The sequence below is a fragment of the Panthera tigris genome, chromosome D1 (genome assembly GCF_018350195.1).
Source record: "Panthera tigris isolate Pti1 chromosome D1, P.tigris_Pti1_mat1.1, whole genome shotgun sequence".
Taxonomy (NCBI): domain Eukaryota; kingdom Metazoa; phylum Chordata; class Mammalia; order Carnivora; family Felidae; genus Panthera; species Panthera tigris.
In genome coordinates, this window is record NC_056669.1 from 80,726,426 (window position 1) to 80,741,885 (window position 15,460).

General features: G+C 38.9%; 1 protein-coding gene across 1 annotated transcript in view; it reads right to left on the reverse strand.

The window, feature by feature from the left end:
• Nucleotides 1-590: 590 nt before the first annotated feature.
• Nucleotides 591-15,460, reverse strand: part of SLC5A12 (solute carrier family 5 member 12) — a 47,488-nt gene continuing 32,618 nt past the window's right edge. The window contains exons 10-15 of the mRNA XM_007098459.3: nt 15,314-15,381; nt 9,720-9,806; nt 6,851-7,017; nt 5,133-5,236; nt 2,651-2,778; nt 591-743 (exon numbers count right to left, since the gene is read on the reverse strand). Coding sequence (XP_007098521.1) covers nt 591-743; nt 2,651-2,778; nt 5,133-5,236; nt 6,851-7,017; nt 9,720-9,806; nt 15,314-15,381 — 707 coding nt within the window. The remainder of the gene's footprint in view (nt 744-2,650; nt 2,779-5,132; nt 5,237-6,850; nt 7,018-9,719; nt 9,807-15,313; nt 15,382-15,460) is intronic.

Genomic DNA, 15,460 nt, shown 5'->3' on the forward strand with positions numbered 1-15,460 from the left:
GGTATGGGGGTGTGGGTTGAGGGGGTTGATGGCATTTAAGTGTTCCAACTGTAACTGCAGTGTGGGGTGATGTGAAATGTGCCTACATATATGTGAGATATGGGGGCTGGGGTAGATGGCATTCTTCCCTTTTATCAGCAGTGATGGAGAAGCATTTAATATGCATACCCCCTTCCACATTCTGCCTGTAAACTCCAAGATACTTGATTCTTAGAGAACCATCAAAAACCAAACCAGACAAACAAAAACCCTGAAGTTTAATATGACATAAAGCAAAGGGACTGATTCTTTTCACTGTGGTAAAATCCAGTCCTAATTCAACCCAGAAGGAAGTTTGCCAGTACACTTAAGGTTTGGCTGTTTCTTCTCATGTGAATGTTGGGGTCTTCCAAAGAATATCCTGGGAATATGCTGGAAACAGTCATTTTATTTGTAGTTATAAATAAGTATAAATAGATATGAGACATCCCTGTCTTCTAGCAGTGGCAACTACACAAATCTGCTAACCAATAGGCACATAGTACACGGTCTGTGTGTGTGTGTGTGTGTGTGTGTGTTGTGTGTGTGTGTGTGTGCTACACTCGCATGTGTTAGAAATGAGTAATCTTCTCTAGTGCCATATTGTTGTAGCTTTTGTCCTTGGGATCATGGCCTGGAATATTGACCAGGTCTTCTTGCCTGAGTCCATTCTGTAAGACAGATTCAGCCCCTTGTTTCCAGGAACTGCCATTCTCAAGGTTTTCCTGAAGAAAATGGAAAAAAAAAAACCACAACACATATTAAAGAGTTAGTCTTAATGTATTCCAAATCACTCCAGTGAATCTTGCTCAGCACCACCCCCAAATGATATAATATGATCAAATGATATGATATCAAGTCAAATGTTATATAAATAGGAAAGCAATACATTTCTTAATTCATAACTATGATGATGATTCAATTCACGTAGGTACTATCTCTAATGATAATAAAAACAGAAAGAACAATGTAGTGAACATTCGCAATATATCTTGTGTTGTGTGATGAAATGTATATTGTATATCTCTCAGTTAGTATAGTAGCCCTGTAAGGTAGTAGCGTTATCTCCTTAGGAGAAACAAACCTATGTCTCAGACAGTGGTGCTGCCCTTCCTTCATGAACAGCAAGGCCTCTTGATCATAACAGTGGGACCTACATGCAGACTCCCCCAGAGGTTGCCTAATGTCATCCTTCGGGAAAGGAACCCAATAATGACATACTAAGTACTCCCTCCCACTCTCAGCTCAGCCTTGAGAACAGAAGCTGCCTGTATCAACAGGATTTATCATTCATTCCAGAAAATTCTTGCCCAGGAATATAAGTCGCAAATCAGTAAATAGCTTGATTATTTCCTTCTAGAACTTCCTCCAAACCCATTTACCAAACAATGAACTGCTTGATCAGCTGCTTTCTCAGCAAAATAGAGTGCCTTCGCATTCTGAATGCCTCTCAAGACAGTGCTCTCCTTTCTTCAGTAATTATTAAACTCAGTTTTACTTCACATCCATATTAATATGGTGTTTTGGGGAAGGAGAACAACTGACCACTTTGGTGATGTGATATAGGTAAAGAGTCTGTCTTCTAGAGTACTGAAAGTATGAAATGTGTGGGACTGAAAGAAAGTCAATAACCCATAACTAAGAAAAAAAATATACACTCTTACACTTAATGAGGCAGAGACGATTGACATAGATAAGACCATTTGCAAACTTAACAGGAAACGTTACATCTCCCAAGGTCCAGCTGTTGTCAAATGCTGTAATAACTCTGAGGGATTATTACTCTCTTACCAAATGGACACTAGACAGCTTTTTTTTTCATTCCAACTTAGACTCCTGTCAGAATCTTACAGTGGGAACCCACACCTTACAAAAAATGTGCCCAGCATCCCTCTTGTTAAGGGTGGCATTGCCTGCTTTCCCTGGAGTGACCCCCACCCACCCCCTGGGCTGCATCAAGTCAATAAGTTAGATTTGGTCTGACCACAGGCTGTTGCTGGTGGCCTTTGGCTGATAGGAGCTTAATGACACTTGGATGGTGTCTCTAGTCTAAACAATTCTCAGTGGGATAAGGGGAGTTGGGCATCCTGCTGCTTCTCTAAGAAGTTCTTCCAGTCAATCTGACTCTATATTTACACTTCATGGAGCTAGAGATGTTTGTGTCCAGATGGCACTGTATGCTCTCCTCCCAGTTTTCAGATATAAACTGAGGTTGAAAGAGGTTAAACAATTTACCCAAGGCAAGTAAGACATGGAACCAGGATTACATCCAGGGCTGACTCTAAAGTCTATGCTTTTCACCATGATACTAGATTGTGCCCCCTGTTTTATTCCTTTTCTTCTGTTCATTTTTATATTTTTCCTAGAATTCACCCTCAGAATGGGTAAAAGGACTTTTGGAAACTAACTACTTGCAATGCCAACAATTCACCCCAAAGGTACATTTACCTGTCAACATATTTATATGCTCAAAAGCTAATCAGCTGAGGTTAACTGAAGCTGAAACTAGATTCAGATTGTAATATTCATTGCCTTCCTTTCTCACACCCACTTTTGTAGATGGTTTAATTGGGCAACAAGGGAATCCTTGTGAGCTCATGTGTGTTTTTCAGAAGCTCAAACATCAGCTTACCTGCTCAGTCCCACTGTCATGCTGAACACCACACCAGCACAGTCTTTTGTATTTCTTAGACCAAAAGCAAAATAAATTGCAAACCGGCCTAATTAGCAGTGGTTGAATATCCTTGCCACTTTGATAACCTATTAATGAAAGGACAGATGGATTAGGTGCTTGCACATTTCTAGGTCTTCTATAAAGATTTAAGTATTGTATACTTACTAAGTAGGTCACTTCTTAGTATAAGAGTGAAAATAGGCCTGACTGGTTAATAGACAGAGATTGGTAACTGCTCAAAGTGAGTAGGAGGATAGATTTTTAAATATCCAAAAACTGTCAGGTCAGGCAAATTCACAGCTATAGGGTTAAACAGAGACACCATACTTATTTTAAAGATGGATTATGGAAAACTCTATTCTTACCCTTTGTAGGTCAACAGAGGGGATAGCAGGAATCATGATTTCTTCCTTTAGGAAAACTCTTGGTTTTTCACTCAAATCAGATATATTAGAAGCCATCAGAGTCAATATTTGTAAAATTAAAAAGATTATGTTTACCGTTTCTTCTTCCTTCCACCCCAGTATCCTGAATAAGCAATACTCTGACATTCCCTTCAGCAAGTCTAGGCTTTCCTGACACCTTCTCTGCAACCTTTAAAACACACCTGTCCAACGTCCCATTCCTTCAAATCCTGCTGTGGAATAAGTCAAATTGATATTTGAACCAAGCTTTAAAGGATGACAATATTTCCTGCCTAGAACTTTTGCAAATCTTGGTATCATGATAATTATTCACAAATACCCAATCTCATTCAATGGTAGTCATTAATTCAGCAGCCAATTTAGTCTAAATGTCCCTAAATGGGGTAGCAGAGTGATGGTTTACAACCTTGATCCCATTCCTCCTCTGTTCCAGACACTGTGCCAGTCTATAAGCTTTTTTTCACAAATTTATTTCTAGAGATAAAAAAATGTAGATTCCTAAAGCTTCAAATTGAAGTTTAAGTGATATATTCCCCGGCATTATGTCACTCTGTCAGAAGACATTCAAACAAATAAATTGTACTCCTCTTAATAATAGTATTTGCTTATTAGTGAATGCCTTCTATGTACTAGGCATATTTTATGTAGACTATAAAATATATCTAATCTTTATAAAATAGATATTGTGATTCTCCTTTCATAAGTAAGGAAATAATAAATTTTTCTATGGTTTAGTAAATGACAAAACAAGAAATTAAACATATGTGATCTTAAAGCCTGAAACACTCCATTTTCCTTAGTGTATGTGTATGAGTGGGCAGTGAAAAAGAAAATCATATAACTTCAAACTTATAGCCAAGGGCAGCCTGAATAAGAAATATTTAATCCTGAACCCAACTATCCCCAGGGTTTCAAGCAGAGAAAACTTTTCTCTCTTAATGTACCACAAAAGTATGGAAGAGTTCTCAAATAAGATAGATACTTTATGTCTAAGGGAAGAAGCTGAGCCTTACTAAGAAAAAAGAGTTCTATACTTCACATGGATTTTTTGTTTGTTTCAAGTTTTTGTTTAAATTCTAGTTAGTTAATATATAGTGTAACATTGGTTTTACTTCATATGGATTTAGATTTAGTTTTATTCTTGGTTGGGGAAGGCTTTGGGAGATGGTAAACAAAAAGCCAAAATTTAGGGCTGCAGTTCTCATGGATAAGAAGGTTACAAATGAAAATAGAACTCAAGTGTGAGGCTCTATATTTGCCCTCAATCAAGAGCATGTATAATCCATTTAATGAGCAAGACCTTAGGAAACAGGCACTGAAAAACATCGTCCCCTTCTGGTGGAAACCACTTTTGTCAACAGAAACTACAAGGCTATAACAGCATAATTAATGAGAAAGGAGAAGCTCAAAAGGGATGAGACCATTTCCTGTGGATGAAGAGTTTTCCCCCCAGGAAAAAAAAGAGTTTGCGCTTGAAATGTCACCAGTCGTAAAGCAACTTTGAGTGAATTTGAGAAAGACCTCCATCTAGTATGTTTGTTAGTTAAGGCTCACCCGTGAAATAGGAGGTGGTTATGAGAGAAACTCCAGTCTCTTACTGAGATGAAGGAGGAAAGAACTCTTAATATTTAACCTTTCCTACTGATTGTTACATTACAAAGGATTTTCCTACTGCTTTACTACTGATTGTTATATTACAAAGGATTTTCTTACTGCTTCTGGGGGCCATGTGTTGAAGCACCATTTCTTTTTCCTGTAATGTATGGGGAACGTTTTAAAATAGATGTTTTATATATATATATGTATATATATATATATATTAATAATCATATATATATGATAATCAGGAGAATGATTTTGCATATGAGCTTCAAGAGAGTAAGCATGTCTTTGGGAAGAAGGGTTTCTTGCAGTGGATCCAAAATCACACCAGTAAGACATCCATCTAGCCCACCAATGCATGAGGCTAGCCCATGTCTTCCTTGGCCCCAAAGAGAAGAATCCATGTAACCAACCTGTTATGAAGCTGATGATTATCCCAGCAGCAATGCATCCTAAGCAGCCCACTGCACTGTAGTAAAGGTAGGAGAGCGAATACCAGGTGTCAGCGATTGCAGGTCTGTGGATGACAACAGCACGTGTCAACAGTTCCATGAGTTCTGAGGTTATGATCCACAATGACTTAGAGGACTATTGAAGGTTCATTGTAGGGCCTGGCATTTCTCAAAATTCCAACACTTTAATTTTTTGCCATTTGGTTATTTTTTTTTAAAAGAATCAATTGTAGACTAACTGGGCTCTATATTGCACTCAATCCAACTCATCCTTGCATTATAAGTATAGTAATGTATGCACTAAATTATAAGAAGTACAATGAGGACTGTGCTTTCCATTTCTTTTGTATTATTCACTCTTTAGACATTTATTAAGCCAAGATTTAATGCCAAGAATTGTGGCAGATATTGGAGATAAGAAGATGAGTGAGCTGCAAAGTCTACATATAGGAGCTAACGGACAATCATAAAGTGGAAGGGTAGCACCTCGAGTTAGGAAAAAAGAATTCTGTGAGCATTTGAAAAGAGTATCAAACCCAGGCTTGTGTGTGAGACAATACCTGAACTTGTTTTTAAAGACTAGTTAGTAGCTATTCAAGGAAGGAAGGTAGCTAAGGCCAGGGTCTAGCACTCCAAAAAAAGAGGACAGAAGAAGAACAGGCAGGAGGGAGGGAATATGGTGGACCTGGGAACTATAATAGGTTATTATGTGTTTGTAAGATTTATGGAAAGGAATGCTTCTAAACTAAATGAAATTCAGAAGCAAATGGAAGCAAGATAATGGAGTGCTCATAGACTGTGTAGGCAGGACCACATACTCAGGAGCACAGTCCTAGGATGTGGCTCTACCTACTTCATCCCAGTGCAGCCCATAATAGTTTTTCCACCTGATACATAGAGTTAAGGAGCTATCCAAAATTCTTAGATTTGTTTCTATAAACAATGAGAGTGTGAGAAAGTGCATTTATTAAAGTCAGGTACAGTGCTACAGGCTGTATTTATCCTTTCTCACTTAATCCTCTCAAAGCACAAGCAAAGTAAATATTATTTCCCTCATTTTTCTTTCAGAGTCTCTTGAGAATTCACGAAGTAACAAGTTATTAACTTATGCAGAGACAGAGTGGATAAATGATAAAACCCACATCCAAACCTAGGCATTTCTGATTTCAAAGGCCATGATGTTCTCCCTATACCATGTTATCTCCTGCGTTTTGGTGTCTTAAATTACCTATTCCAGCCAGAAATAGAAGATAAATCCTTTGTTAGGCCCCATTTAGTTTGATCTAGAAGCTGCAAGTTCACAGCAGTGCTCCCAACCCTGTGTCCACAACCATTCTACTCAGGTCTTTACTCTTTCAAGGGCACGAACCTTGATCTTCATACCCACCCATCTATCCCCGCCCCCCCCCCCCACACACACACTACTTTTCTTATTTTGAACTCATAATTCCAATTAATTCTTTTGCTGAGTTCACTCTTGTGAACCTGGGATGCAGAGGAATGGATATTCAGAATATTCAACACCCCTTCATGGCACTCATCAGTGCTGGGCACTGCCCAGAAGGACTCTCACAGGAAAGCAAGACCAGGCTCATCAGACTTATCCCTGGAGAATGCCTCTTCCTCAAACCTGGTTACCCACTGCCTGGGATTGAACATCATCTTTAAGTTCCACATACCGGCTGGATAGCTCTGTAGGTGGTGATAGTGTCACATTTGATGGGACACACTGGTCTGTTGATAAAGGCAAGGGCCATGTCTTGGAGTCTGGTGCAGGGTAGATAAAGGCCCCAATGGCCACCCAAAATGACAAGGTGATTCCAGTCAGAAGGCCACCCAGTGCACCCTTGATGAAGGGAAAGAAAACGTTAGTGAGAGATTTGACAAAGCTGTTGAAAGAAAAAAGAGATGAGGAGTCCATGCCTCAGAGATTCTTACTGACCACCCTAAGTCTTGGCCACATGTGCTGGAAACAGCACACCCAAACTGCTTTTCTTCCAACTCCCACAATGCAGTCTTATTTAGGAGTAACTTGTTCCTTAAATGAAAACACAGGGGAATGCTTTAATGGTTACGATTTTTAGATTTCTAGCAGGAACTTTTTTTTCCCTCCGTTTAGCTTCTTCTTACCATTTAATCCGTCAAGAGACATACAACATGATAACTATAGTTAACATCCCTGTCTGGTATATATAGAAATTGTTAAGAGAGTACATCCTAAGAATTCTCATCACAAGGAAAAAAATATTTTTTTTGTCCATATGAGATGATGCTAAACTCAATGTAATTATTTCACAAATATGTAAGTCAATTCACTATTCTGTACTTCTTATATTTATACAGTGCCATATATCAATTATATTTCAAAACTTGTGGAAAAGCCTATTAAGACCTCAGTTCCTGGTAGAAGAATTTCAGAAGCCTGGGAAAACCTCAGAAAATGGAGACAATGTCATTTTTCATTGACAGCCACTATAAGCTATTATATAGAAATTCTTTCTCCCATATCTCTTTCCAAGTGATTCTAGCAGAGTCCCTGACTCACAAGCTTGGAGCTTTTTGTTTGGGTCTAAATATTAGCAAGCATATTTACTAGCCTTGTCATTTAAGGGTTATGCTTCTTGATAGATAAACAGTGAAAATCAATGAGTGATAGAGTCATTTCTCCTATAAAGGAGAAAGAGCAGTCTAGCAGTGATCAGCGCCACTGGAAAATAAAATCTGAATCCTCCCAGCCTCCATTAGATAGTTGAGCCTTCTATGTGAGAGAGAATAAGTTGGTAGTTTCTCTGTTTATTCAGGGAAAGACTTTTTGATAACAGGACCAGAATGTTTTCTTCATTATTGTTTAGGGAAACTAAAGCAATGTGTGTGACTTGAATACTTATGCCTTGGTCTAGACCAGAAGTCTACAAAGTTCTATTACAAATAGCCAGTTAGTAAATATTTTAGACTTTGTGGGCCATCCAATGTCTGTCACAACTACTCAGTTTCTGCCTGATAGTACAAAAACGGACATACACATTATGTAAACAAAAGGGAGTGGTTATAACCGATAAAATTATTTTTGGGCACTGAAATGTGAATTTCATATATTTATGGGTCATGAAATTTTTTTCTTCTTTTAATTTTTTCCAATAATTTAAAAATATGAAAACCATTTTAAGCTTGCAGGCCATACCAAAATCTGGACGCTGTATTAGATTTGGCTTGAGGGATGTAGTTTGCTGACCCCTGGCCTAACAGTGAAGAGTGAATGGATTTCAACAAGAAGTTCAACCCTCAGAGATTTGTGGTAGCTGTCTAGAAAGCCATGCTGAAAGGGTCCTGGGGCTTCATCCCTATTTTGTGGAGAGAGCTATGATTGATTAGTAGGATCAGCTATGGCCAATGATGGGGGGAGGTAACCCAAATTTGTAACATTTACCTCCCTCTACCTAGAGCAAGGTGGTTTTCTGGGCTAAATGGAAGAACCACAGTTCACTAACATAGATAACAAGTTAATGTGTAGAATGACTAAGATATTCTGTAGCTCATTATTAGTTTTTTCATGGCCATATTGCCTTCCCTCATACTATCTCTCCAAAACATACCTATCCTTGTCAACCTCAATATCAGAAAAGTAAATTAAAACAAATAAGACTGTAAGGGAAACACTACAAATTCCCAAATGCTCCCTGCCTATCCATGCTCTTTGCCTATGTCCATAAGATTTATCTAGAATAGAGGCCAAGAAGGGTCAGATAGCTACAGTCACCTAATTAGACATATCATGTGACTCAGGCTTCACTGAGCACCCTAAAGTATATTTAAAAGTATGCAGAGTCAGGTTTTTTGTAGTCTAAGGACTCTAAAAAATATATGCATATAAGTGTATGAATGGCAACAAGTGAAAAGATAATTTTGCTACATTGAGAAAATTATGATTTTTAAACTGTGTTAAAGAGTATTATATTATTTTTTCAAATAAATGTTCATTTTGATGTATATTTATAAAGTGATCCAACCAACATTTAGTTAATATACAATTAGCTTGTAAACCAGCAAAACGAAGAACATCTAGCTATCAGATACACCAGGTTTGTTTACTCTCTTCTTAAATTTGTTAATTAAGTTAGTTAAATTTGTTATAATTCTAAGTAAAATGGAGGAAAAAAAAGAAATTTACAAAGCTTTTTTTTTAGGTTTTCAAAGTTGTCTTTAACCTAAATTATTCCCAAATTCAATATACCTTTTAAATTTCATTATATGCACCCTGAATTTAGGGAGAACATTTCAAACCCTAGAGTCAACTTTGATGTCATGACATCCAGTACTTCATGTGCTCCTTTTACTTTCCTTGTTTTCAGCTTCTTAAAAGGCTTCACTGAAGTCAGAGAAAGGAGGGCTTGGTTTCTGTTTAGTTCCACCATGGAAAAAAAGCCACCATTTTTTTTTTCCCCAGCCCAGAGAGATGGCCTTTCCAAAGAGAAGTGAGAAAAGAGAGAAGTTGTCTGGGCTTCATGAAGTTTTAGCTGGGAATCATGGAGAGACATGCAGGAGCCTTACCTTCCAGTTCACAAAAGGGAACAGGATTCCCAGAGAGAACAGACCCAGCATTGGTCCCCCGCACATGCCATGGATGCTGAGGGCAGCCTGTGGAGCAAGACAGATCTCAAAAACTTGCCCACTCCCCCGAATCCACGGCCACCTGGGATCACTCTCTCTCTCAGACCCAGGATAAAATTTAACCCTAGTCCTGCTGGTACCACTCATTACTTGCATGCTTTCTGGAAGTCATTTCTCCCTTCTGGGCTCAATGATAAGCATTGTATAAAATAATAAAAATACATACATTTGTGTGTGTGTGTGTGTGTGTGTGTGTGTGTATACATACACACAGGTAATTTGGATTTGATAGAAGTAGTTTTCCCTTAAGGTGGTCTCACTGATTTGTATACATTTTCTATCTTGTCAAAAAAAAAAACCAATTTTCTTTTTATAATGTACCAAATAAATGTATCTATACCTTATGTTTCATGCCTTACACAACTGATCACCTATTCTAATCTTGTTTTAACAATTCTATCATTTTGATAATAATACATTACCCCACTCCCACCATCCCACCCAGATGTTGAACATTAAGTTGGGACATGGTGGGGAGGCCACTGGACATTCCATAGCTCCATATCTCATATCCCATTTTTAAGGGCTCCATTTTCTTTGGAGATTGAGGGAGTTTGACAAATGCATTTCCATATGTCTTAGACTCTAAGTTATTGAGCCCACTGACTTGGCAAGGGGCTTTCATTAAACTAATCTGCTATTGGCCTGTAGCTTTGTGCCATGGTCTTCCAAGAGTCTTGGACATAAACGCATTGATCTGCATGCAAGTGAACAAGCATGGGAGAGTGCCAGCATGTGTGAACATGTGTACGTACATGCACACATACACACACACACACACACACACACACAGCTATCCTGCAGTGCAGCCTCTTTCTTTTTCTTTCTTTTTTTTTAATTAAAATTTTTTTTAATGTTTATTTATTTTTGAGAGACAGAGCACAAGCAGGAGAGGGGCAGAGAGAGAGGGAGACACAGAATCTGAAGCAGGCTCCAGGCTCTGAGCTGTCAGCACAGAGCCCAATACGGGACTCGAACTCACAAACCGTGAGATCATGACCTGAGTCGAAGTCGGACGCTTAACTGACTGAGCCACGCAGGCATTCCTTTTTCTTTTTCTTTCAATGCATCTGTAGGGCTCTTAGGTCAACAGCTGAGATTAAGATGCTCTATAAAGATACTATGTGTATCTTAACGTTTGTCAGGCACCGCCTATGTATCAGGTAGTTAAGATGACACTCCAGAATAATGACTTCATTTCATCTTCACAATTACCCTGTTCAGTAGATATCACTAACTGAATTTTATAGATGAGAAAACTGCACTGACAGAAAACATATTAAAGATATAATCTCATTTAGCAAATGGGAGAGGTAAGATTTAAGAGATTTAAGCTAGCTTTTTTGGCCATAAAACCCACCTTTTCTCTCCTAAAGGCAGTCTACAGAAAAAAAAAAAAAATGTCAAGAACACAGACTCTCATAATGGCTCATTTTGTTTAAGGGAAAAAATGTTCCTGAAAGATTCCATCACTAATAGTCAGAATATTTGGATTCTAACTTTGATCCTGCCTCTCATAACTCTAATTTGTGAATGTTCTGTTATTAATTCAGATGCATTCTATTTCGGAGTGTCTTTTTTGTGAAAGATAGATAGAACCAAGAGGCCATCAAATCCCCTCCAGCTGTAATGTGAATTCTTTTCTCTAGAAAGATGAGGTGCAATGCATTGTTATGTTTGTTTTTCCAGTTTAATTTTTTATGAAGTCAATGCCACAGATAGATCTTTGACAAGATAGAGGCAGAGAAGATTAAAGCCGATATTCTTCCCCAAAGTCAATACTTAATTTAATATTCTTGACGTTTCCTTTGCTGATTGATAACATGAATTCATAATTGCCCTGACTGGTGAATTTGGAAGATAATTTACTAGCTATTAAATTAGAGAATCAATAAGTTAGGAAAGGTGTTTATCCCTTCTAGTGGAGGAAAATACATTAACAATCTCATAAAGTCATCAGCCAATATGCTTCTGTATAAAAAGTTCGTCACATGATAAAAAGAAAAAAAAATCCAAGAGTTTCTGGCTTTTGAAGATATGCATTTCTATAACCTACAGTACTAAACTAATCTTAATTTTTATCTTTGTTTTTGTTGTTGTTCTTAAGCGGGTTCAATTGGGGGAAGACTTAAATCTCACCCAATAGCTTTCTCCTCAGTGGGCAAATCTCACATAAATTGCTCCTGCAAACTGGGGGTGATGAATAAAAGGATGTGCTTTGGGCTGGGGGTTGCCTTACTGTGCCTTAGCTTTCTCATTTCAAGTGGGAATCCATGCCTGCTTCCTGGGTTTTCCTGTGAGCATTCAACGTGTAATCTGAGAAAGGTCAGAATCATGACTAAGCACTCTACAGCACATAATGGGTACCCCCCAAATGCTATCTACTATTATTTTTTCCTTTCTCTTTTTCTTAAGTTTTAATTTTAATTCCACTTAGTTAACATACAGTGTTATATTAGTTTCAAGTGGTATCCACTATTATCATTACCTCCTTTAATTGTTGTTACCTACCCTGTTAGCTCTCTGGCTCCTGAGGCATGTCATTTGTTGGACTGTTTGGAGACCTACGAGGCACTTTCTTAAGTGGAGATAAGAACCTGCTTGGAACTCATTACAGCCCTTAGGAGAACTAGATGAGAGTCATTAAGATAGAAGCATAACGGATAGAACGGCCTTTCTGAAAGTGAGCTCTGCAAATCACTAGTTAACATGTGATCTTTGCTGCTTTTACCTGCCCCCTCCCCCTGTTTCTGCCACCACCACCACCCCCTGTACCCTCTGCCTCCCTATATATGGTCTATGGTCACATTTTAAAGAAAACCTGGGGGTACCTGGCTGGCTTGGAAGAATGTTCAACTCTTGAGCTCAAGGTCATGAGTCTGAGCCTCCTGTTGGGTGTAGAGATTATTTTAAAAAAACTTTAAAAAATAGGTTTCTTGGGGTGCCTGGGTGGTTCAGTCAGTTAAGTGTCCGACTTCAGCTCAGGTCACGATCTCGCGGTCCGTGGGTTCGAGCCCCGCGTCGGGCTCTGGGCTGATGGCTCAGAGCCTGGAGCCTGCTTCCAATTCTGTGTCTCCCCCTCTCTCTGACCCTCCCCCGTTCATGCTCTGTCTCTGTCTCAAAAGTAAACATTAAAAAAAAAATTAAAAAAAAATAGGTTTCTTTATTTTAGGACTTCCTGGGGTGTTCAATGTGCTAATGTGGCTGTGGATTTCTGAGAGGGGCACGGAGTGTGCAGCATTTCCCAAATGTCCTTGACATTGGAAATTTGCTTTCTTAGGGCATTTCACAGAATGAAGGTCTCCAGAACACACTTTATAACGTCCTAAGTAAAAGGGCCTTTGCTGAAGAAGATTCAGGCTGCCCACTCCTAGCACCATCCACAAACACACACCATGAGTATCGCATGGCTTTGTGAACACGAATTGAACCTGCCTTTATCCCTTATGTCTGTGAAACTTGGGCTTCAATCTTCCCATGTGTAAAACCTGAATAGGAATGTTGTCCCATTATGTTCAATCTAGAAAAGCTGTTTGGAAAATTAAATAGGGGAATTATAGTTGACTTTCTGCACCGTCAAATCAGACGTATTTAGAGAAATGAGAGGGACACCCTATGAACAATATCTCTCCTAGGAAACAAGAGATCAGAGTTTGCATTTCTTGCCAACCAGCCTCTCCTCAACTGTGTGAACTGTGGGGCATACATTTTAAACAATCAAGAAAGTGGGCCAAGCATATCCATCTAAATAACGACAAGCAGATGAGAGCATCATTTACAATCATCCCTGCTTTATCGTAAGCTCTGTTTTAGACCAGTCTTGTAGGTCTTTGTGTATTCTAGAGCCCTTCCTACCTCAATTGGAAATAAGATTAAAATACAAACGTTTCTGAAAAAGAACAATTTAGTGATTGAAATTCTTGCTAAATTCAACATGATGATACTTCCTTAATAGTAAATAATGTTTGGGTAAAAGGGAGAAAGCAGTGGGGCACAAGGCCTCAGAGCTGACTTCTACATGTGGTCCCTATGAATGCATGGAAGTAAACTGATAAGAGATGCTGCTGATGTCACTAAACCTACCAGTGCTGCTGTGTGAATGAGCAAATAACAAAGTGCTCCAAAAACTAGGAAGAGGTTATCAAGCATCTGTGATAAAACAGTAAGTACCTAGCTTACCAGAGGGGATACCGGGTTTCCAATCCTACAGCTTCTTATGTAGACAACTGAGTTATTGTATCCCTCAATCTCCCTGACTTACTCCCTGGAGCTCAAAATAGAAAGAAAGGATTCTTCATAAGTAGTCATTAGAAGGATCAAGTCAGATGCACAGCTCTGCAAACTAAGATGTGTTCTGTAAAAATCAGTGATTGCTATTCACGCACCCTTATTCATTTCTTTGCTGAAGCAACATTTATTGAAAAGCTATGCTGTTCCAAGATAGTACAAAGGATGTTGAAATTATGCAAAGATGGGGTCCCCAGGTGGCTTAGTCGGTTAAGTGCCCGACTCTTGACTTTGGCTCAGGTCATGAGCTCATGGTCATGGGATCGAGCCTTGAGTCAGGCTCCACACTAGGCATGGAGCCTGCCTAGGATTCTTTCTCTCCCTCTCTCTCTCTGCCCCACTCCTGCTCATGCTCTCTTTCTTTCAAAATAAATAAATAAACAGTAAAAAAAGAAATTACGCAAAAATACAAGGGGGATATAGAGGGCTGAAGTAGAATCTGAAGATGGGCTTTTCTACTGTTGCTTCCAAGGTGGCTGATTTGCAGAGGGAAGAGGGGTGGCTCAGGAGACTTGGACCATAAACCTCGCTCAGACACTGACTAGCTGTGAAAACCTGAGCAGGATATTTTCACTCTTTTCTGTAATTATCTACAAAATGAAGATGCTGAAACATATTGTCCTCGGGACTCCTTACCTTCTTTTTATGGAAAGGGGAATTGGATGTACGAGAGGCAGTTCACCCTAGATAATAGATAGAGGTGGGCTCATGGGCCAGCTCCCCACTCCTTACTTATGTGCCTCTGGGACAATCACTTCTTCTCTATTTCTTAGTTTCTTCATCTGTAAAGTTAGTATATTAATCATACCACCCTGAGGGAAGTGATAAAGGTTAAATGTGGTAAAACATTTGGGATTGTGTACCTAGAACGTAGGAAGTGCTCCATTTATAGCAGTTATTATTATTATTATTGTGATGATAATTATCATTACTGCTTTTATTTCAGGATCATACATGCTCAGATCTGGATTTTAAAAGGGCAGTGTACCATAATTGACTTCCATTGCTAGCTTTTAAAAGTTTCCCCTTCTGAAAGCAATTTTGGTTGAAATTTTACATGCATATTTCATTCGGAACTGGTATCAGAGTCTCAGCATATGGCACTTGGAGGAATAAGCAAAGCCTTAGCACAGAAAGTGGGCAAAAGTTGCTAGGAAATCAAAGGTGTCTTTTCTTGTTTTCATTACCTGCACAACACCTCCCATGAGAGAGGCAGCCACGGCCATGGAGGTACACATCACACCAAACAAGAGACCTGAAAGAAAGAAAACCCGTGACCATCATCCAAAGTGGCTTTGAGGAATTTCTTGAGCTCCTGCCCAGGACTGTCTCTG